The following is a 24,838-nucleotide window of genomic DNA, read 5'->3' as shown; positions in this document are numbered from 1 at the left end:
GATCAGTATCAGTTTCTTTACAAAGCTATCCTGAGTTTGGTCGACACCCAAGAAGATGAGCGAGCGCTACAGTGTACCGACAACAACGGTTCAGTCCCAGGAGACGCCTCGATCTCGACTGAGAGTCTGCAATCGCTGGTGTAACCATAGTGATGAAGCCTGAACAGAAAAAAACTGACTCTCTTTTTCTGTCAAAGATGTTTTCTGTTTTCCCAATCCATATTTTTCATCTTTGAACTGACGGAGCTCTGCCGGTTGCGGTGCGGCCATTAAATGTGTGCCTTTGAACTTCACTCCACATTTTTACTCAAAACTAATTGTCTGTCAAACTGCCACCTTGTGCTAATGTCTTACTAATGTCTTTTACGGTCTTATATTTATTTGCTTAAAAGCTTGTTTAAAGAAGACCCTTTTGTAAATTAGTCTGGAAGTATTTTAGCCGAGCTGAGCTGTTTTTCATACAAATACAGTATAAATACAAAGAAAGTGGCAAAAATGTTCATTGTTAAAGTCAGGAAATAATATTCTAATCTGTAAATAATACAGCATCGCCCTCGTCGATGGACCAAATTTCTATTTATGTCTAGAATTTTATATTTTGCCGCAGAGGCTTTAGCGCTTTACAGGATACGACTGCGTTTAAATAATTTTAGTCGACACATTTAAAATTATGTTTTGTTGTCTCAATATTTTGTACTGTTACTGGCCTAAGATGAAACATTACGTACTTACACTGTTTAGCTGTACAAGATGTTTGTCTGTTTGTAGGATTAAAAGAAACACGAAAGTACACAATTTTTTTTATCAATCTTGGTTTTTGCAAAGACAAGAAAATATTTATAATCATTGATACAGTCAGAAAGACTGAGATTTAGCTCAAAATCATTTGATTGGTTTATTTAAAGAATTTTCAGTTTTTTTATCTGCCCTGGGGACAGACTCATCTTGATAAGTCTCCAGACGCCTTTTGCTTGGCTCACGTGGGCTGATAAATCTGCAGCTAGTTTCTTTTGACTTCAGCTCAGATTCCCAAACTACCAAAGAGGTCAGATTTTTAAGTAATAATTATTCTAGTCTTCTCCATCTGGTCCACGAGGATGATGCAGGTTTTCTTAAAAAGTCATTTGGCTTTTGTTTTTCAATTAACTTTTACACGGCCCTGCACAAATTCGCCTTGGCTTAACTCCGAGACGGATCGGGTCACTTCTTATGGGCCTGTAAGCCATTGCTCAGATCGCGTTTAAAACCTAGAAGACACATCTTTAAGGAACTGATTATAATAAATAAGTCTGAGCCTTAGGGTTTGGTGACAAAGATGACAGCTACGCAGAGTTATGAAATAATCCCTTTGAAGAATTGCTTGTAATTATTCTCAAATTCTAATCCAGTCTTAAGAGCAAAAGGTCACTTATTTGCAGAGAAATATGGGTCAATGTCCAGACGCCGTCTTGAGCGGTAAATATATTGTTACCTTCATTTGCATTTTTACCTTCTAATAAGCACAGACCCAATTATCCTGAGCTTGGTGGCCTAGTTTATGCTGACCGGCCCACATCAGAAACAATACAAACTTAAACTGGGCGGTCAACATGGGGGGAGGATCATAATTTTTTGTCTGTCAAATCAAGATTAACAGTACTTTACACATTCATTGAAGGAAAAACAAAGACCTTACGGCAAGAACGCAAACATTTTAATATGACCTCTTTGGACGTGCTGTTTTTTTTAAAAGGTAGTGTTTAAAAAAAAATTCACATTGCGTAAAGATTTGTTGCTGAAATTTTAACAGATTTAGCTGCATTAAAATAAATCATAAAACTTCCAAAACAAAACTTTTCAGTAGTATTCAATATTAAAGAACAATTTATGATAATGTTACATCAATGATCTGAATACTTTCATCATAAGAGCTATAAAATACCGACTGTTGACTGCTTCACATTAATAAAATACTCCCTATTTACCATAACAACACTGACTAAAAATAAACACACAATCATCGTAAATGCCTACAATCATCCACATTTTTGTTGTGTTGAAGCCTACCAACAACTTTGAGTTACCATCAGATCATTTTCACCAACCCTGACATTCTGATACTGATCTGCGACGTTCACTACTACAGAAGAATGGATGTTTAAACAGTGTTGTTTTGTAAGTCTCTGGCAGTCGGTAATACAAGTTTGTTGAGATCTCAGCGTGATGCGGGTGTTTTAAAGCATCATGGGTTTGGTTACTCCGATACAGTGCTTTTGGTGATATACTGAAGACCTTCATCCTGCAGTCTCTTCAGCACCGGACTGTAGATGCTCTTCATCATCGGCACCACGAGCCCTTTGGTGGTCAGTTCATCTGTTGCGGGACACCATTACACTTTTAAGTTAAAGTGCCTTAAAATACTGGCTTAGTAGGTATGTGTTAAGTAATGGCGGGTTAGAACTGACCGTTGAGTACCATACGTGCCGCGATTGCTGCTGGATAGCCCACAGTTTTAGCCATGGCTGAGAATCCATTGGGTTCCCCGTAGACCACCAGGCTGATGTGTCTGGTTTCCAGCTCACCAGTAGGGTGTCTGATTCCTACATCGTTCCTCATGATGATCAAATCTCGCTCACCTTTAGCTACATGAAAAAGAAGTAGGAGTTTTTTTTATAAATGCAGTTTGTCTTAGCCCACAGAAACAAAGAACCAGAAGCTTCTGGGATGAAACATCTACATTTGATGAAAGCTTTACAATGATCTGGGCCGGATGAATGTTGCACGGGTATATTTGTAGCAAAAGCCAACAATACATTGTAAGGGTCAAATTATTAATTATTTTTATGCCAAAATCTTTAGAATATTAAAGGATTAATTCATTTTCTTTCCAAAATGTTGATGTCTTTCTTTGTTCAGTCGAGAAGAAATTATGTTTTTTGAGGAAAACATTCCTGGATTTTTCTCATTTTAATGGACCCCAAAACTTTAAGGGTCTTATCTAGTGAAACGATTGTCATTTTTGACAAGAAAAATAAAAAATATGCACTTTTAAACCACAACTTCTCTTCTTCCTCCGGTCCTGTGATGCGCCAGCGCAACCTCACGTAATTGCATAATGACGTGGAAAGGTCACGTGTTACATATATGAAACGCACATTTGCGGACCATTTTAAACAATAAACTGACACAAAGACATTAATTAGTATCATTCCACATACAACAACGTCGGAACGGTCCTCTTTCTACACACTTGTAAACACTGGGGCGTAGTTTCACATACGTCATCCGTGACCTCTTGACGTGACGATGTATTACGTGAGGTCGCGCTGGCGCGTCACATGACAGGAGATAAACAAAAAGTTGTGTTTAAAAGTGCACTTTTTTTTCTTGTCAAAAATGACAATCGTTTCCCTAGGTAAGACCCTTGCTGATCTGAATCTGTAATAAAGATGAATGTATAATAACTGATTTAAACGCAAAATGTACAACTTTCAGTAAATAACTATTTACATGATTTGGACGTTTGTGTTGTAATAATGTACAGGGTAACTTCACATATAAAAACGAAGACGAGTAAAGTGATGTTTTATTATTAAAATCTGATAACGTCCATTGATTTAATAGAATGTTTGGGTATACCAACATGGCGGCTCGGTGGCTTCACAAGTGTGACGTCATGCGCAATCCAGTCATTTATATAGATCAGTAGTGACATCACCATATATCAATAGAAAGCGTTATTCAGCTTTCAGGTGATGTAGAAATCTCAATTTCAAAAAATTGACCCTTATGACTGATTTTGTGGTCCAGGGTCACATTATGAATTTAAAAACTGTTAAAAGTGTGTTATTACCAAAGGCGAGTTTGGCTTCCAGGTGTTTAGCGAGCGCTGCTAGTATGGTGTCTGCATGGGGAACAGGTTCCTCACTGAGCATCCCAAGCCTGATGGAGAATTCAGTCAGTCAGTAACATTAACAGCTTCAATATAACATTTTAATATTAACACTTCTTTTTGAGCATTTTGCTACTTTAATTATAGACGAATTGGGACATTGAATTGGATGCAGTTTTTTATTTTTAACCCCATTCCAGCATCTATGGCTATAGTCACAGTGAGAACGGCTTAATTCATACACAAGTTGGGGGAGTTTTTAAATGTTGGAACCACAATGCTACTGTGGTGGGACACTCATTGCTGAAGTGTTTAAAGCGTAACTAAACCCCTGGTCAGAGGCTGACTCCACCCACTGGCAATATTTGAAAAATGCAAGAAAAGTGGGCAGATCCCTACGAAGATAGAGGGGACGAACTAAGCTTGTACCAAGTGTGTGGTGAGATCGTAACAAGGGCGTGGTGATCTTGAACCTGCTTACGTCACGAGTCATTTTTTGGACCCAACATCCAATGGGAAAATTCAACTGCAGTAGCCACCGTTCAACCTGAAGAGGGCAGCACTCAGACGTTTTTACACCATATATTGCAGTATTGAAACACTTTATATCCAAATGTCAAAAAAATTACTAAAATCAATAAACAGCACTAATAAAACATAATCCTTACAGATCATTAACTAAAAAAAGTTGGTTTGGGGTTTAGTTACTCTTTAAGTTATTTTCACATATTGCTTTGTGGATGCTACTCTCTTAAACCCATTGTTGGGGAAAAAAATGACAAACGCAACTGTTGCTTTGAAATGAATCCTATGCTGAGTTGTTTAAATCCAAAATGAAGGCTGGTTAGGTCAACATGGGCAATTGGGTTTGTCCAGTTTTTATCCAGTCATGGATAAAAACAACCCAACATTTTGTAATGTACTGTATAGTGTTTTGTGTGGTTCCAAGGTGGTTTGCAAAAATGCCCACCCAGTCTCTGTGATACCCTGATTTTTAGATACCTTGCAAGTCCCTCCTTTAATATAAATCTATGAGATTTCTGCACACAATTTATATCCCTCGAGAAGAAATCTGTAAGCCTGAGGATAATAATGGCACAGATCTGATCAACAAGCGACATAACCTTAGATATCATTCATATCCTAGACAATTTGTGACCTTGGACCACAAAACCAGTCATAATTAAATAAATAAGCTTTCCATTGACATACGGTTTGTTAGGATAGTACAATATTTGGATGAGATACAACAACTTAAGAATGTGAGAGTGCAAAAAAATCTAATCATTGAGAAAATCGCATATATATATATATATATATATATATATATATATATATGTGCGTATGGTAGAAAATAATATACAAAATATCTTCATCTTTACTTAATAGCCTAATGATTTTTTTGGCATTAAAGAAAAAATTATAATTTTGTCCCATTCAATGTATTTTTGGTGTTTGCTACAAATATATATTTGCATTGTTACTTATGACTTTTTGTGGTCCAGGGTCACATTGGTGCTACATTAGAGTTACATACAAAAGTTTAATACATATATGAGCCATAGTGATGTTTTCCTTTGCAAGTATAGCTTAACTCTTTCCCCGCCATAGACGAGTCTGTCAATTAAGAGAAAACGCTTCCCTGCTAGTGACGAGTATTTCAGGCTTTCTGCAATACCTCTATTATCCACCAGGTGGCTTATACAAACCTGATGTACGTGTAAGTTTTGAGGATCGCTCTGCATCTGATCTCTATCAAAAGTCCTTCACAAAAATGCAATTATCTAACATTTTTGCTCAAAGTTTTGTGTTTTTTAAGAAACCTACCCATATTTGAGAGGTGATAAAAAGAAAAGATAGGATGAAACTTTTTTTGTTTGTTTGTTTGAAAGCAGACGGTCTGTTCTTTCATTTGATATATTGAAAAACATTTGCTGGAAGGCATTCAACTCTTTTTTGAAAATCATGAGAAATGCTGGCGCTGGCTGGCAACTTTGGAAAAAAAACGCTGGCAGGGAAAGAGTTCAACCAAAAATTTTAATTCTGTCATCATTTACTCGCTCTCATATTGCTACAAACCTATATACATTTCTTTGTTCTGATGAACACGAAGAAAGATATTTTGAGGAATGTTTGTAGCCAAACCGATCATGAGCCCCATTCACTCTCACAGTAGAAAAAAATAATACTATAGAAGTGAATGGGGCTCATGAACAATCCTCAAAATATCTTCCTTCATGTTCATCAGAAGAAAAAAATGTATACAGGTTTGTAGCAACATGAGAGCGAGTAAATAATAATATAATTTTTATTTTGGGGTGAACTATCCCTTTAATAAATGCACAACACAAACCAGCATGATTACATACAGTAACTGCAGCAATAAAATGTACGAGAAGGTTATTGTTTAACTATTAAACTCCCTACCATCTGAGACTCTGCATTCTGAAGTCATCTTTGTCTATTCGCTCATAAACAGCTTCTTCAAAAGTACTGCTGCTCATTGTGGAGGGCAATCCAATCTGCTTACACAAAAGCTCTTTCTGTATAGAAGAGAAAAGTATATGATCACATAAAAAAATGAAATATCATAAAAGATCTCTTCAAGGATTTTGCATTAAACTAAAACATGTTAACACAAGCTGTACCCATGAAACAGGAGAAGCCGTGTGATCCAACAGTGGACACGGCTCAGTGTTGATCAGGCCCAGTTTCACAAAGCCGCTCATTGCGGAAGCGAAGCCCTGCGGACATGGACACATCACAAACGACACATTAGTTTTTAGATATTTATTGGATGTTAAGCTTTAAAATGTTAGCATGAAGACCTTAAAGCGCAGAGTTCCTCTGATAAAAGTGTGAGCCGACTCGATGCCGTAAAGCTCGGCGTACTTGGTGCTATCTCGGTTGGGGAAGCCCTCCAGATTGAAACCAGGCAAGAAGTCCATTGGCTTTGTGACTTCCATGAGAGCGCCACCAGGTGGAACACTGACGATCTGATCAATAAAGATAACAAAGATTTTTACATTTTGCAAATGTTATTTACATTTATGCATTTGGCAGACACTGTCATTCAAGCTAAACATTTGATGTTCCCTGGGAATCAAACCCATGACTTATTGTACTGCTAAAGCAATGCTTTATCAATTAAGATACATCACCATAATAAATCTTATTGTTCATAAAAGTGATACCACAGCTCTCCTCAACAAGCTAAATTCAATTGTATTACTTGGTTGTCCTTCAGGTAGATGGCCGGACTGATGGTATTGAGCAGAACGCCATACGGACTCCAGCTAAACTTGTAACGCAGTGGGTTATCAGAGCACTCCGGGGCTGGGAGACCTCCACAAAATGAGCTATAGGACTCCACCTGTCGAGACACATAAATTGCAGATCATGACTTGACATTCTCGGTTCATTGGAGACTAAACGAAAATGAAAATTCGCTACGCCGTGAACGTTTATTGAGGTCTGTCAATATGTCTTCCAGACGTGCCGACGAGTCCACCAATGGTGCGACAGTATGTCACTTTATCGCAAATACCCACAAACACATCCAACTGGTAAACAAACACACGAGTGCATGCGTGCAATACCTACAGTGCAACCGTCTGCCTTGGCCTGATCGATGCACTGCATGGCCAACATGTGATCAATGCCAGGGTCCAGACCCATCTCATTTACAATGGTGATGCCAGCTTCCTCGGCACTTGGGAAACAACAACCAATCGTTAGAAAGCAAGCTGCATATATTAACGACGTCAACCAATCAAATCAACGTGTCGCCCTGACTGATTTTACCTTTATTTATTAGTATAATATATTATTTAGCTAATTCAAAATACAGTAAACTCTACCTCTGCTGAAGTTCCTTCATGGCTGGGCTCATATAACTGGCGGTCACCAAGTTAACTTTCATCTTAATGCAGTGTTTGGCTACTTGTGGATGAAATGCGTACGGCAACATGCTGGACACAAAAACGGCAGCAACAAAGATAAATGACATCATTACTTTATCATTGGGAATTTTACTAAATAAAGTAATGAAAGTTTACCTGATAACAATGTCATGGTCTTTGATCAGAGATTCAAAGTGACCTTCTTGTTTGGTGATGTCCAGCATGAAAGCGATGGTATTAGGATACTTGGCTGCAATGTCTTCTGCCTGATGCAACAAATTTGATGCTGCGATATAAAGTAGATCACACTAGATTAGGAATTATAACGTAACAATGAATAATCATTTATTTATTTATTTATTAAGGCAAAACAACCAACACTAAAAAAATGATTAATTCAATTTACTCAATTTTTTTAAGGTAAGTGGTCGCGCAATCAATTTATTTAAGTTACATTTAAACAAAAGTTTTTTTGTTTTGTTTTGTTTTTCACTTTTTTTTGTTTAAATGTAGCTTAAATAAATTGATTGCGACCGCTTACCTTAAAAAAATTGAGTAAATTGAATGAATAATTTTTTTCAGTTAACAAACAATTTAACAGAACACTAAACAACAAAACAGAAAACAAAACAGCAATTGTGATGATGGTATTGTTATGAAGCAATAATAATAAGCAAAATAATAATAATAATAATAATAATAAATCAAACGGAAAATAATACAGATATTTAGGTAATAATAATAATAATAATATGTATTTTACGTAATAAAAGTATGTACAATAGTGGTAGTAATAGCAATAATTATTCTAAGGATTGTTATAATTACTGGAATATTTTTAATGCCCATAATAATAACTTAATAATAATAAATAATAATAATTATTATTAATAGTAATATTAGTAATAATACCAACAACAACAACTATAATATTATATAAAAGGATAGTGATGTTGTTAATATTTTATAAAAATGGCATGAATAATCATTGATAATGCATTTATTTGTCTTAATAATTAATTTATTACATTATATTATACTACTGCTCATTTTTAGTTCATATTGCATTACCATACACCCCTTATACGTAGAAATTAACCATAATTTACCAAGTGCTAAAGTATTAAAGTTATATTGAGTCAGATGGTTGCACATCATTTTAAAAAGTTTTAGCGTTTAATTTTTTTATGGATGGATGTTGGTTATTATTGCATTTTTAAGAGCTATTTAGTTCTTCCAGGTTAAAATACAAAGTTGAAGAAATGTCACGAAACGTTAAAATAAATTTAAAAAATCACGCTACAATAAAAGAACAATATAAGTGACTATAAGCCGCAATCCCCATTTACTTTAATTGTATGAAAAACATTTGTTTTCGTGTTTCAAAAAAAAAATGATTACGAACTACATGAGGTGTGTGTGTGTGTGTGTATGAGTGAATGAAATGACAGATATGAACAAATCTTCAATTAAAGTGTTAATTAACGTTAATGTATACAACCTCATTGTGTAGTGTTACTCATTCAATTCATTACAATTTAAAAAACTGTGACTCCAATAGCAAAATTTGAGCATTATAGCAGAGCTGCACCCCAGACGGATTTTATGAGAGGAACGTACCCACTGTGACCTGGGTACCAGCATCCCTGGTGAGATACTCGACAACTGGCCCAGACACATAGCCTGAGCCCAGAAGCAGCACTCGCTTCATTCCTGCTTTCTTCAGGATCTGCTCCGATTCCCTGTGTGCCAGATGGTACAGTTATTACTATTAACACACACACACACACACACACACACACACACACACACACACACACACACACACACACACACACACACACACACACACACAATTCTTACAGGCCAAGCAATCTGTGAAATCACCAAACATATCCTGTTAGTGATCTTAAACTCATTGAAGGGAAGCAAAATTCACAAAAGGAGATGAAGAAATAATCATGAAGCTCCGAAAACGATAACGATGACCCAATCAAGCTAATTTACCAGATTTCCATCAGTTTTTATATAAAAGTGACATATATGGCCACATGACAAGCAAATATAAATGTTAATGTGTTAGAAGGTCGTTTTCAGATCAAAGCACACAGAGGAAAGAGAGATCTGATTCTAGATCAGTTGGTTCTTCATTCAGAAAATAATCACTACAGTTTAAAGAGGCTGTTTGCTCGGAGAGTCCCCTGGGAAACACATGTGATCCAAGCACCCTGTCGCTCAGCCTAATTGGATCTGATGCGACACATGAGCAAAAATTTAACTTTTGACCCCCGACCACCTGCATGCCTCTCTGAAAATACCACAAAACTGGAAATTTATAAAAACACTAAATATTAGTTTTAAGAAATGTTGCGCTTTAATAATTAGTTGCTTATAAAAAATTTATTAAATGGGAAAAGTCATAAGTGGGCTTAAAATGGGCAAATTTATATAATGGTATGGTTACAATATTATTACTGTAAGTTCAATCATGTTTATTATTGTAATAATGTTATGCATCAATATAAAAAATGCCAAATCATATAACTGATTCAATAGCACTGACCGTGGGTTTTTAACCGGTAACACTTTAAAATAAGGTTGTATGTGTTAAAGGGACACTCCACTTTTTTTGAATATATGCTCATTTTCCAACTCCCTTAGAGTTAAACATTAGATTTTTACCATTTTGGAATCCATTCAGCTGATTTCATTGAAAAGTCTTAACCGGGTCATGAGTTGCATGCGCTAAGACTTCTGTGTTATTTTGGAAATAGGCGCGTAAGTGCATATTATATAAACGACACAAACATGTAGTGAATCATAAGTTATCCAGTCAGTGTTGTATAAAGTGTTGCATGACTCGTGACTCGCTCCTCCCGCAGCTCGTAACTCCTCCTTCCAAATTTTTCGTACGTTATCAGAATCTGTAAAGCTGATCTGTCTTTTATAAATCTGATCAAACTAAAGACTCTTCTGAGATATTAAGGATGTAATACTACTCTATAGGTACTCCAGATTAACATCAGATACGCAGAAACAGCGTGTGTAATGGGATCTTCATTATTACTTAGTACTTAAATATATAATTACACTGTAATATAAAGTCTAACCCTATCCATTTTAAGAATATAAATGAATAAATATACAGCACTCATGTAAATAGCAGCCATAATATAACAGTTCTGTGGGTCATCGAATCAGAATTTAGAGACAGACTTATTCATTTTATAGAGAGGAATCATTAATACTAGACAATGAAATGTGAAAAACCCATATTGCTCAAAATGTTTAATAATCTGATCATGTTGGATTGGAGGGAATGAATCTCTTTTCAAGCCGAAAACATTTCAAGTCAAATGGTGGCTTTTTAAGCGTTGCATTGATTGAATAGAGGTCAATGTTACCTTGTGGGCAGCTCCATTAAGTAAAGACCACAATGGATACAAACAAACTTGCAAAATACTACAGTCTATGGTTTTGTCGGTCTGTTTTTACCCTTGAATGAGACTGAGATGTTATTGAGGAAATCACGTTTAACTGCAGCTTTGAATGAGATGCTGAAGAAGAAGATATGAAAAGATTATGACTTCCATTTGAAGATGTGATATATTCAATTAATCGTCTTGAAAAGATATTTGAATCTTGAAAAGAGAAGCTCACCTTGGATAATGATTGAACTTAAAACTAAAAGGGATTGACACATTGATTTTTTTTAAGTGCTGAAGACTCCAGGAAATAAATAAAGCGATGAGGGAGTGACGGTAAGGGTAAGAAGGTCTACCCACGAGAGATTCATCTCAGCAGATGTAAACTCAAGGCATGCAGTGTGTTAATACCGTACAGCCACGACCACCCTGTGTCTTCACAAAACAAACACGGATTCAAGTTAGTGATGAATTCAGTAATGAGACAAGATCGCAATGATGTTATTCCAGGCAGTGATGTTATTTAAATAAGGAATAATTAACGACGGGTCTTTAAATTATTCAAAAATAATGCCACCCAAGGTGGTACTAGTGTAATAATTCAGTCACCATTATAATCTGCAACATTTGTATCAAAAATTTCAGTCCATCCATCCATCATCCATTCATTTCCAAACTAACTATACAAGGTCAGGGGACGGTTGGAGCCTATCCCAAGATCTTGGGCCACAGGTAGGATACACTTTGTATAGATGGTCGAACCGTGCCACTTCACTTTCCCACGGTTTGGCACACACACGGTGCACCGCGTTTGATTCGACCACGGATCTCTAATATTGTTTGGTGAATAAAACAACGCATATAACCGCTAATGCATGGTTATGAATATGCTCCACGTGTGTTATGTGAAAGTACCTGTCCAATCAACTCGTAGTATGCAAATCTGTTGCTAACCTCACAGTTCGTGCTCACATGTTAGTGTGTGTGTGACCGTTTAGCATGGCAAGCAAAGGAGAAAAGCCGCTAATAGAGCCACCGCCAGCTTCATTTAAGTCTGCTGTCTGGAAATAGATTGAGTAATACTAGCTGGAGGTCTAACTTTAAAAAATGAACAACGGGGAAGGTGGTGAATGATGCCCCGGGTCACTTAAGACCCGAGGTGTGCATTTAAGAGTTAACTAACAAACACAGACGTAACCCGTTTGTGTGGTTTGTCTAGATACCTTCAATAACAAACCCACTCACATACAAAAGATCACAGTACTGTATATAGATCACAGTATATAGAAGAAAACAGACATTAGCTAACCAAAAGCATCTTCGTATATTTCTGAAAGCTGGAGGAAGAAATCAAGGTTAAAGTGTGTTTAGAGTAAAGATGTATGCATTGATATGCTTTACCCAACATTAGTCAGTCCTCCTTTAAAGAAATCTTTAGATTGTGAGCATGTTTCTTAATGTGTGAAGTAAAAATATATTTCTTTATATAATGCATCACCGTTCTTCAACATAGTTCCTGGAGGGCACCTGTCCTGCTTACTTTAGTTTCAACCCTACTCCAACACACCTTGATTTTACAAAAAGGTGCTCTCCAGGAACAGGGTTGGAGACCCATGGTTCAATAGGCTTTATGCCCAGCTGCACTACTTCCTGAACTTCAGCCAGCTCCTTGTTTCCTGTCTGCCATTATTGGACAAAATGATTAATCCAGGTGTTCCTGACCTCAGTAGTCACAAACAAACGGATTAATCCAGGTGTGCCTGATCTCAGTAGTCACAACAACAATAATCAGATACACCTGGATTAATCAGTTTGTCCAATAATGGCAGACAGGAAACAAGGAGCTGGCTGAAGTTCAGGAAGTAGTGCAGCTGGGCATAAAGCCTATTACTTCAGCGACAACAAAACTAGTTAAAGAGATGAACATAAACCATTGATTTCCTTACCTTCTTTCTCTGAGTTTCTGAATGTATTCAAACTTAGGAGTCAACTTGCCGTTAGATGTAATGACAGCCTAGATTGAGATAAACAAACTAGCTTAATTTTAAGGCCTTCTTTTCAGTTTTTACTGCTGTTAAATAAGAAATATCTTTCGCAGTCAACACAGTCCTTATCTCACAAATTTTATTCTGCAATGCCAACGTTATTTCAACACAAGATTTCTCACAGCTTTAGTTCCATACTGAAAATCAATAGACATGCGGAAAGGCTCCAGTTGAAACGTAGCCCATTCATTTAGCTCATATTCAAAAAATCTCCAGCATTTTTTCCACACATCTTTGAGTCTGGCATCTATACAGAGTTTTTATCTCTGTCCGTGCATGCGTGCAGCTCAGAGGAAACATTGCACCACACAGCTACTGTAGTTTGTCTGGGAAATTACAAAAGCTGTAAAACTTTTTTGTACACATTAACACAATCTCTACAAAGTTTAGAAGGCAAAATCCCCTAATTCCAACTTTCTAATACACTTACGTCTCTGACTTGTGGTGAGAAGTCCTCTTCCTCGAGCGGTCTGGTGGCGTCTGATGGGAGCTGTTGAACAAAGGTTACACCTTTATTTAAATCATTTACATAGGCAAAAAAAAAACATGTACATAAGCAAAAAAAAATAATTAACAAATCTGCAAGTTGAAAGCTGCCTTCTCCCAAGCAAACCAATCCCTATAATGCGTCACAACAACACAAGAGATTATTACTCACCACCAAAAATTTGACATCTTACCATCTCCCAGATGTAAGGAAACAGCCGGTCTCCAAAATACTCAGTAGCTTCAATGGGAAGTTGGGCAGGCAGATTATCAATGGAGCACATTAAAATGCCATTACCTTCCACACTGCACAGAAACATAGATGTAAATGTTATATATATTGGCGAGATGACAGACCAGAAACCAAGGTCAATTTTCAGGTCAAAACTAAAATCAACTAAATATCAAATCAAAACTGCCCACAGCAAGTCAGATTCAGGTGCCTAATGTTCAGAAAATCTATTTAATGTCTGATGTAAATATATGAAATATTTAAAATAAATCTATACAGTGTATAATGTAAATACATAAAATGTCTAATGTAAATCTATGCAATGTCTAACGTAAATCTATGCAATATTTATTGAAAATCTATGCAATGTCTAACGTAAATCTATGCAATTTCTAACATAAATCTATGCAATGTCTAACGTAAATCTAAGCAATGTCTAACATAAATCTATGCAATGTCTAATGTAAATCTAAGCAATATCTAGCGTAAATCTAAGCGATATTTAACGTAAATCTATACAATGTTTAATGTAAATTTCTGCAATATTTAATGTAAATCTATACAATTTCTAATGTAAATCAATGCAATGTCTGACGAAATTCTATGCAATTTCTAACATAAATCTATGCAATGTCTAACATAAATCGGTGCAATATTTATTGTAAATCTATGCCATTTCTATCATAAATGTGTGCAATATCTAACGTAAATCCTATGCAATATTTAATGTAAATCTATGCAATTTCTAACATAAATCTATGCAATGTCTAACGTAAATCTATGCAATATTTAATGTAAATCTATGCAATTTCTAACATAAATCTGTGCAATGTCTATTGTAAATCTATGCAATATTTAATGTAAATCTATGCAATTTCTAACATAAATCTGTGCAATGTCTAATGTAAATCTATGCCATCTTTAATGTAAATCTATGCAATGTCTAATGTAAATTAATGCAATATTTAATGTAAATCTATACAATTTCTAACGTAAATTAATGCAATGTCTAACAAAATTCTATGCAATTTCTAACATTAATCTATGCAATATCTAACGTAAATCTATGAAATATTTATTGAAAATCTATGCAATTTCTAACATAAATCTATGCAATGTCTAACATAAATCTATGCAATATTTTAAGTAAATCTATGCAATTTCTAACATAAATCTATGCAATGTCTAACGTAAATCTATGCAATATTTAATGTAAATCTATGCAATTTCTAACGTAAATCAATGCAATGTCTAACTAAATTTTATGCAATTTCTAACATTAATCTATGCAATGTCTAACGTAAATCGATGCAATATTTATTGAAAATCTATGCAATTTCTAACATAAACCTATGCAATGTCTAACGTAAATCCATGCAATATTTAATGTAAATGTATGCAATTTCTAACATAAATCTATGCAATGTCTAACGTAAATCTAAGCAATGTCTAACGTAAATCTATGCAATGTCTAATGTAAATCTAAGCAATATCTAACGTAAATCTAAGCGATATTTAACGTAAATCTATACAATGTTTAATGTAAATTTCTGCAATATTTAATGTAAATCTATACAATTTCTAATGTAAATCAATGCAATGTCTGACAAAATTCTATGCAATTTCTAACATAAATCTATGCAATGTCTAACGTAAATCGATGCAATATTTATTGTAAATCTATGCCATTTCTATCATAAATGTGTGCAATATCTAACGTAAATCCTATGCAATATTTAATGTAAATCTATGCAATTTCTAACATAAATCTATGCAATGTCTAACGTAAATCTATGCAATATTTAATGTAAATCTATGCAATTTCTAACATAAATCTGTGCAATGTCTATTGTAAATCTATGCAATATTTAATGTAAATCTATGCAATTTCTAACATAAATCTGTGCAATGTCTAATGTAAATCTATACAATATGTAATATAAATCTATGCAATGTCTAATGTAAATCTATGCCATCTTTAATGTAAATCTATGCAATGTCTAATGTAAATTAATGCAATATTTAATGTAAATCTATACAATTTCTAACGTAAATTAATGCAATGTCTAACAAAATTCTATGCAATTTCTAACATTAATCTATGCAATATCTAACGTAAATCTATGAAATATTTATTGAAAATCTATGCAATTTCTAACATAAATCTATGCAATGTCTAACATAAATCTATGCAATATTTTAAGTAAATCTATGCAATTTCTAACATAAATCTATGCAATGTCTAACGTAAATCTATGCAATATTTAATGTAAATCTATGCAATTTCTAACGTAAATCAATGCAATGTCTAACTAAATTTTATGCAATTTCTAACATTAATCTATGCAATGTCTAACGTAAATCGATGCAATATTTATTGAAAATCTATGCAATTTCTAACATAAACCTATGCAATGTCTAACGTAAATCCATGCAATATTTAATGTAAATGTATGCAATTTCTAACATAAATCTATGCAATGTCTAACGTAAATCTAAGCAATGTCTAACGTAAATCTATGCAATGTCTAATGTAAATCTAAGCAATATCTAACGTAAATCTAAGCGATATTTAACGTAAATCTATACAATGTTTAATGTAAATTTCTGCAATATTTAATGTAAATCTATACAATTTCTAATGTAAATCAATGCAATGTCTGACGAAATTCTATGCAATTTCTAACATAAATCTATGCAATGTCTAACGTAAATCGATGCAATATTTATTGTAAATCTATGCCATTTCTATCATAAATGTGTGCAATATCTAACGTAAATCCTATGCAATATTTAATGTAAATCTATGCAATTTCTAACATAAATCTATGCAATGTCTAACGTAAATCTATGCAATATTTAATGTAAATCTATGCAATTTCTAACATAAATCTGTGCAATGTCTAATGTAAATCTATGCAATATTTAATGTAAATCTATGCAATTTCTAACATAAATCTGTGCAATGTCTAATGTAAATCTATACAATATGTAATATAAATCTATGCAATGTCTAATGTAAATCTATGCCATCTTTAATGTAAATCTATGCAATGTCTAATGTAAATTAATGCAATATTTAATGTAAATCTATACAATTTCTAACGTAAATTAATGCAATGTCTAACAAAATTCTATGCAATTTCTAACATTAATCTATGCAATATCTAACGTAAATCTATGAAATATTTATTGAAAATCTATGCAATTTCTAACATAAATCTATGCAATGTCTAACATAAATCTATGCAATATTTTAAGTAAATCTATGCAATTTCTAACATAAATCTATGCAATGTCTAACGTAAATCTATGCAATATTTAATGTAAATCTATGCAATTTCTAACGTAAATCAATGCAATGTCTAACTAAATTTTATGCAATTTCTAACATTAATCTATGCAATGTCTAACGTAAATCTATGCAATATTTATTGAAAATCTATGCAATTTCTAACATAAACCTATGCAATGTCTAACGTAAATCCATGCAATATTTAATGTAAATGTATGCAATTTCTAACATAAATCTATGCAATGTCTAACGTAAATCTAAGCAATGTCTAACGTAAATCTATGCAATGTCTAATGTAAATCTAAGCAATATCTAACGTAAATCTAAGCGATATTTAACGTAAATCTATACAATGTTTAATGTAAATTTCTGCAATATTTAATGTAAATCTATACAATTTCTAATGTAAATCAATGCAATGTCTGACGAAATTCTATGCAATTTCTAACATAAATCTATGCAATGTCTAACGTAAATCTAAGCAATGTCTAACGTAAATCTATGCAATGTCTAATGTAAATCTAAGCAATATCTAACGTAAATCTAAGCGATATTTAACGTAAATCTATACAATGTTTAATGTAAATTTCTGCAATATTTAATGTAAATCTATACAATTTCTAATGTAAATCAATGCAATGTCTGACGAAATTATATGCAATTTCTAACATAAATCTATGCAATGTCTAGCGTAAATCGGTGCAATATTTATTGTAAATCTATGCCATTTCTATCATAAATGTGTGCAATATCTAACGTAAATCCTATGCAATATTTAATGTAAATCTATGCAATTTCTAACATAAATCTATGCAATGTCTAATGTAAATCTAAGCGATATTTAACGTAAATCTATACAATGTTTAATGTAAATTTCTGCAATATTTAATGTAAATCTATGCAATATTTAATGTAAATCTATGCAATATTTAATGTAAATCTATGCAATGTCTAATGTAAATCTATGCCATCTTTAATGTAAATCTATGCAATGTCTAATGTAAATTGATGCAATTTTTAATGTAAATCTCTGCTATGTATAATGTAAATCTATGCAAAATTAACGTAAATTTATGCAATATTTAATGTAAATCTATGAAATATTTAAAGTAAATCTAGGCAATAACAAAATCCTATGCGATGTCTAATGCAAATCTATGCCATGTCTAACGTAAATCTAAGCCATGTCTAACGTAAATCTAAGCAATGTCTAAAATAAATCTATACAATATCTTCACCAGCTCTGGCAAGCGTAAATCATGTGTGTTTAAAGCCATAAACAAGCAGTGCTAGAAGAAATAATGTGTCTTCAGCAGTATCACACCTGTCATGATCGATATGTTGATCTGCGTCATACATGCAGAAGGGTTTCTCAATAGTGGTGCACTCAGTCATGAACTCAATGGAGCCACCTGTGTCTGCAGAGATGTCACAGATAGCCAAGAACCTAAAGATCACAAAAGATCATGTGTGAATCACTTAACACTCCGATTTATAAAAATGTCTAAAAAAATAAGACGAGTTATAACATCCAGGAATTTCAAGTCAACACTCATCTGATATTAGCGATAAATAATGGGAAGTATGGAATGTAATGAGTTTAATTTATTTCTCTGGGATCAAACCACAACCTTTTGCACAACTAATGCAAAGCTCTATTATAATGAAAACAATAGCAGGAGATCACTTGTGTGGAAGTGCAGGGCAGCCGTGATCGGGTGATGATGATGCAGGTGTGACGGGTCTGATCAGACGCTGAGCGTCCAGTCGTCGCAAAAGTCTGGGTGTGTGAGGGTCCCAATATATGCCATTTATCAGACAGGTTGTGTAAGGGGCAATCTATGCAAACAAAAAAAAAACTAATGAAATGCTATTCTCATACACTGCACGCATGTCCAGTCATACTGACACACTGATACCTCTTTTGTTTACTTAGTACTCACAGTCTTTCTGAAATCTGACGTGTACAGCTCAGGATGGTATTCATACTCCAAAGGGTCGTAGAGTCCATCACTCTTTCTTACCAGGTGGTGATGTCTACTGATCACTGTGAAGTATACTTTGGTCAAATCTGCAAAGCATATTACAATACAGTAAGGCCTTTCGTAAATACAGCTTGTTAAAATTGACAATACAGTTATGAGTAAAAAGATCAGTAATCTACTAGGAAATCTGAGCAGGACCTCCAGTCTCCGATACTTCTTTGAGTTCATGAGGTTCCACGTATTCACAAGGAAGCTCGTTGAAAATTTCTTGGGCACCCTATAAAAAATGCAGAGGATATTTAAAGGGACACTTCACCCAATTACCTAAGTTGTGTCACCACCTCTTTTTTTTTATCATAAAATAACATTTTGCACAACACAGACAGACGCAACATGTGCTTACGTCATGAACCAATTTAAACCCACACATTAGTTAAAGATTACAGCTGTGTTTGGATTTCTCACTTACCTTGGACACATTGCCGGTGCCAGTAAACACAAATGTGAGAGGACCTATGGACTTGGGCATCAAACCTAAAGATATTTCATACCCACAATCCCTCACTGCCTGGATGGCCTGGCTGACGTTTCTGTAGTTGTGTGCCATGCCAATGTGCTGTCACAAGGTAGACAAAAAGAAAACATATTGTGTTAAGTAATGAGAAGAGGAAGTGACTTTGACATCGGTTAGAAAATCAGTTACTACTGTTATGTCCTGAACTTATCTAAGAAGATTTGGCCATCAGACGTGAAAGATTTGGCCTTGCGTATGTTTAAAAACAGAACTATGCTTCAAGCTTAACAGCGTTTTTTATCTGTGACTTATTAAAAAGAACTAGACTTGCTTACATAAGACATTGTTGTTTATTAGATGAATTGCAAAATACCATAAATGGGGTGTGGTGTCCCAGAGCAAGAAAACGCAAGCCCAGGCCATGTAAAATGTTAATCATTCCTGTAAAAACAGAATAGATTAAATGAACTGCATACTGCATAAACCTTAACTGTGGTGACACAAATGTTCACCTATATCAGAAAGTCCCATACCAGCAACACCAGCCCACTGTCCAAATGCAACAATTCTGTAGCCATTGGGATCAACCATTTTCTCATAATCAATGAGTCGCACTTCCTAAAAAAGAAATATTACAGAATATAAGTAGGTATCTTGTGCAAACTGTTGAGTAAGATACTGAATAAATATTTCAAAACAATCAAATTGACCTATAGGTTGCCTTAGGACATTTACTGTTTACTTCCAAACTGGATATTTTACCTTTTTAAGAAGGTCATCCAGAAGCCCCATGTTGGGTTCCTGTGCTTTGATGGTGTGTGAGAAAAACGCATAGGTTTTTTGGGGGTACACCTTTTCTTCTGGCGGTCTTTTCACACCAACGATGAGAGATGCCCCGGAGATGTCCTCCTGTATGACAGCACCTGCTTTTTCATAGTACTGAGAATGGGAAATATAAAGCAATTTATTTACATGTTCAGAACGTTCTAGTCACATATAAGATTCATGCAAACGTACACTTTTGTCATTCCATACTCAGTTTAATGGTTTGAAATGTACTCACTCTGTCATGTATGGCCCGTCTGTTGGACGGCTGCACCAGCACCTTGTGCCCGGCGGCTGTGATCTCCCTCACGTGCCGTGGTGCCAGCGGCGCCCGTCTCTCCCAAACGTTGACATCCTCGCGTCGGATGGCTATGACGCTGTGCTTATTCTGATGATGACGAGATCTCCTCTGACAGAGCACACAACCTCTGAAGCCTCTACCGTGGGTCCACGCAAGACGAAGCATGGCCTCCAAAACACGCAAGGGTAGAACTGCATACACGTTTTTAAGTTACAATAAGGATGACAAGTCAGGCAAATAATGCTGCTGTGTGCATAATTAAGACACCATTGAGGGTTGGCAAAGAACAGGATTGCATTAGAACCAAGCTGACCAGTCAGATCAGTTTTATTTGCATAGCACTTACATAGTGTGTTTAAACACACACACACACACACACACACACACACACACACACACACACACACACACACACACACACACACACATGCTTTCATTACTTCCAGTAGCTTCCAAGTTATTAAAAACTATAATTTTTTCACATTCAGTGGTGGTACTGTCAGTTCAATTTCACAATGAAATGTGAGGGTTTTTTTAAATTACTAATCTGTGAGCTTCATATTTTTTTTTAAATCCATGTGCCCTTAAAATCTTTAATCAAAAACGCTAATCTTCTCCCCTAATTGACACTTCCAGTCACAAGGAATAGCAGGAGGGTGGTGCCCGGGAAAAGATTGCAGCGATTCGCGAACAGCAAAAACTTTCAACAATCCAATAAATTCTCGATTAACGCATTTAAGTCCGAAACCTACCGTTTTTACTCATTTCAGAAACAGTTATACTGTGATATACGTCACGATGGGAAAAATACGACAATCGCTACTTCTGTGTCATTGAGTGGGTTTACATCATAAACTGAAAAAAAGATGTACGTAATGTCTGTGACGTCACCCATTGGTTTGTGAAGATCGTTTTTGAAGCTTAAAGTAGCCGTTGCCTGCCGTCACCATCTTGGCCTTGCGTCATCGCGCATCACTCGCGGATATCCGAAATTGGGAAAAGAGGCGGGACGTGGGTGAAGCTGAGATGACTGGCTGCTAAAACCACGCCCGCCTAGATCAATTCTAGCAACCGCAGTGGCTGTTCAACGGTCACTCAAATGGCCACGCCCTTAATTGTGCAGAACTTTAAAGCTTAATATAATTTAAACGGATGAGTTACAAAAAAAATTCACCCCCCTTTACAGTTGTCATGAAGGGCAAACTTAGCTTTACAGACCAAAAACTATTTTTGTACCAGGCTGTAAACATATTATTTTCTACTGTAAAGTTGGCCATTTTAACATGGGGGTATATGGGAATTAACTTCCTTTTGGGGCCTGCCTCTAGCGGCCAATCGATGAATTGCAGTTTAAGTCACTTCCGTATTGGCTTCATCAGAGAGATCGGAAGGTTTCCCCTAGGTTTACATGCACATGTCTTACGCCAATTATGCGTAATAAACTGTCAACGTGTGGGGTCACGTAAACATGTAAAATTGTTTTCTATAATCGGGGGAAAGCCCATAAACAGCGTAATCAAAAACTGATCTACTGTCTAGCATTGCCGGTTAATTGATTTGCATATAAACGCGTGAAAATATGTTTCAATAATAAACAGATTTTTGATAATATCCGATTATTCTGTAAATGCACTCATTGTAACTTTTAATATAAGATCTGGCCCATGGGGCAACCTTTCGATCTTTCTGATGAAGCAATACGGAAATGACTTCAACTGCAATTCATCGAAGGGCCACTAGAGACCCCCATGTTAAAATGCCCAACTTTACAGCAGAAAATAATATGTTTCCACTCCAGCCTGGTATAAAAGTGATTTTGGTCTATATAGCTACTTTTGCCCTCACAACTGTGAGGGGGTGAATTTTTTTGTAACTCATCCGCTTAAAGTTCTGCATAAATAAGGGCGTGGCCACTTAAGTGACAGGTAAACTGCCACTGCTGTCACTACAGTCAAGCTAGGCGGGCGTGGTTTAGCAACCAGCCACCTCAGCTTCACCCACGTCCCGCCTCTTTAGCCATTTTTGGTTTTTAGTAAATGATGATGGGTGACGCGATGTCAAGATGACGACAGCAGGCCCCGCAAACCATAAGCTTCAAAAAAGCTCTTCACAAACCTATGGATGATGTCACATTTGAGTTCTTCATCCTCCATACATTGTAAGTGATCAAACAAAACGAGTCCTTTTATACTAATATGGGTTTGATCAAATGATTACAGTTTTCATTTTCAGGTGTACTATCACTTTAAGAATCTGAGGTATTCAAAAATGATCAAGAGCTAATGACCAAATACTCTATAGTGTAAGAGTGCATGTGACAAAGTGCTTAAAAATACACTTTATTAAAGTAACTGTACACTAAAACACCAGTATATATTGTTGAAAGCCACGAATTTGGTATAGAAAAAGTTACAAACTTTAATAAAAAAATAATTCCACCATTTTCACTCTTATAAGATCTCGTTAAGCAAGTTATAAACTGGAAATAAAACTGTAACACATACATTACACAGAGCTGTCAGTGGTAAAGCTTTAAGCAGCTACTGTAAATGCAAACGATCGCCTCATTAATATGCATGATGTCAGACCTCAACTATTAGTTTTATTATTAACTAACAGCAAGCTATATTGTATGAAGCATGCATGCCAATATCTCCGTGTTTAAGGGCAACAAGTGTTTATTTATGTTGTCTACAGGGTTTTTTGTGACCTACCTTCAACTTCAGATTTAAGAATGAGTTTCGTAGGACCTGCAACCGTACCACCGGCCGCGCGTGATCACATGAACGCGTATAAATATATAAACTCTACACAGCTCGTGTGAGTGTCTGTGTAGCTTAATGTGAATGACAGATGACTAACTCGACCGATCTGTTTAACACCTGGGAACGGAAAATGCGGTGAAAACGCGCTGGTTATGCCTATCCACGCGACATAGACCACAGCAGAGATGTTTGTGTGACTGAAACGCATTCCTGCGTCAGTGAGGTAATCTGAGCCACGGATTCATCCCACCAATCCGGTTTGAGGATGAGGATCTGCCTCTTCTCGTGCCCTTGACGTAGCGTCGCAGCTTTATGACTGAAGTAGAAGGAGAAAAAGAGCCTCTCTTCCTCACGCTCTCCCCCTCTCTCCCAGTAAATATAGTGTAGTAGGAACATTTCTAGACAGTGCTGTGTTTTAACCGTACCATTGTAGCCTAAATATTAAAGTATAATACAGTATTTACTACAGTTTATAAGTTCACTAGTTAAAACAACAGAATAATGATATAGTATACAATATATTAACAAAGTGTAGTAATTAGTATAGTATACTATCATTTACTACTTAAGCATACTATTATATGGTTTTTTTTTTAGGTAGAATAATGCAGTGGAATAAATTATTGGAGCAAATGTAGGCCTACTTAAGTTATTGTACCTAAATATATTTTTTGCTACTTTGAATTTTGAGTGATTATCAACTTTTGTTCTTTACTCACTATATTTTTAAATTTTGCACACATACTCCATTATATTTCATCTAACAACAGCTACTCGTTTCATTTTGGACAACAGACATACATGAATATCACTTGTTGGCCACTTGAGAGCAACAGGTTAAATCTTAAAGGAATAGTTCACCCAAGAACATAGGCGGAGTTTGGGGGAGGGCAGGGGGGCACTGCCCCAGACCAGAACTATTCTGTCTGAGCTGTTAATCAAGTAGAAATATGAGAATTCATATTTGTCTAATCATAATATTTTAATAGGTAGACTAAGTAACTTAAAGGAATACTCTACTTTCTAGGGCTGTAACGTTTAATCGTGTGTCCCATTAAAAATGCCTGTCTGAAAGGCTGCGATTCTGTGTTTCATGCACAGCTTGTGCGTGTATTACGGCATTTGGTCAGTAGGAAGTCCTTATCAATCTAAAATCCTTATGAATCGGAATCGTTTATAACGTGCATTTAAA

At 35.3% G+C, this 24,838-nt stretch overlaps 2 protein-coding genes across 4 annotated transcripts in view; one reads left to right on the top strand and one right to left on the bottom strand.

Moving 5' to 3' along the window:
* ptprz1a (protein tyrosine phosphatase receptor type Z1a) overlaps positions 1 to 1,845 on the top strand; it is a 70,411-nt gene extending 68,566 nt beyond the window's left edge. For all 3 annotated transcript variants that reach the window (XM_065292018.2, XM_065292019.2, XM_065292017.2), the window contains one exon: positions 1 to 1,845. In XM_065292018.2, coding sequence (XP_065148090.1) covers positions 1 to 144 — 144 coding nt within the window. In that variant the 3' untranslated portion in view covers positions 145 to 1,845.
* Positions 1,672 to 23,869, bottom strand: aass (aminoadipate-semialdehyde synthase). Its single transcript, XM_065292020.2, has 24 exons — positions 23,596 to 23,869; positions 20,819 to 21,072; positions 20,518 to 20,694; positions 20,289 to 20,373; positions 20,129 to 20,196; positions 19,711 to 19,857; positions 19,440 to 19,518; positions 19,200 to 19,327; positions 18,944 to 19,095; positions 18,581 to 18,703; positions 13,924 to 14,035; positions 13,674 to 13,733; positions 13,145 to 13,212; positions 9,394 to 9,515; positions 7,930 to 8,059; positions 7,732 to 7,842; positions 7,475 to 7,583; positions 7,104 to 7,244; positions 6,700 to 6,867; positions 6,520 to 6,615; positions 6,299 to 6,414; positions 3,833 to 3,921; positions 2,445 to 2,621; positions 1,672 to 2,352 (listed from the first exon to the last, which is right to left on the bottom strand). The coding sequence occupies exons 2-24, from the start codon at positions 21,044 to 21,046 to the stop codon at positions 2,234 to 2,236; spliced, it is 2,805 nt and encodes a 934-aa protein (XP_065148092.1). The 5' UTR covers positions 21,047 to 21,072; positions 23,596 to 23,869; the 3' UTR covers positions 1,672 to 2,233.
* Between the last annotated feature and the right edge of the window lie 969 nt (positions 23,870 to 24,838).

The sequence above is a fragment of the Paramisgurnus dabryanus genome, chromosome 23 (genome assembly GCF_030506205.2).
Source record: "Paramisgurnus dabryanus chromosome 23, PD_genome_1.1, whole genome shotgun sequence".
Taxonomy (NCBI): Eukaryota; Metazoa; Chordata; class Actinopteri; order Cypriniformes; family Cobitidae; genus Paramisgurnus; species Paramisgurnus dabryanus.
This window is presented reverse-complemented; position numbering and strand designations above follow the sequence as displayed.

What these genes read in the sequence shown, in the direction of transcription:
- aass (XM_065292020.2), bottom strand. Translation starts at nt 21,046, where the DNA reads ATGCTTCGTCTTGCGTGGACCCACGGTAGAGGCTTCAGAGGTTGTGTG. An exon ending in TGGTACCCAGGTCACAGTGG is followed by an intron (nt 8,060 to 9,393) that starts GTACGTTCCTCT and finishes TTTATATCGCAG; the next exon opens with CATCAAATTTGTTGCATCAG. An exon ending in GACCATGACATTGTTATCAG is followed by an intron (nt 7,843 to 7,929) that starts GTAAACTTTCAT and finishes TTTTGTGTCCAG; the next exon opens with CATGTTGCCGTACGCATTTC.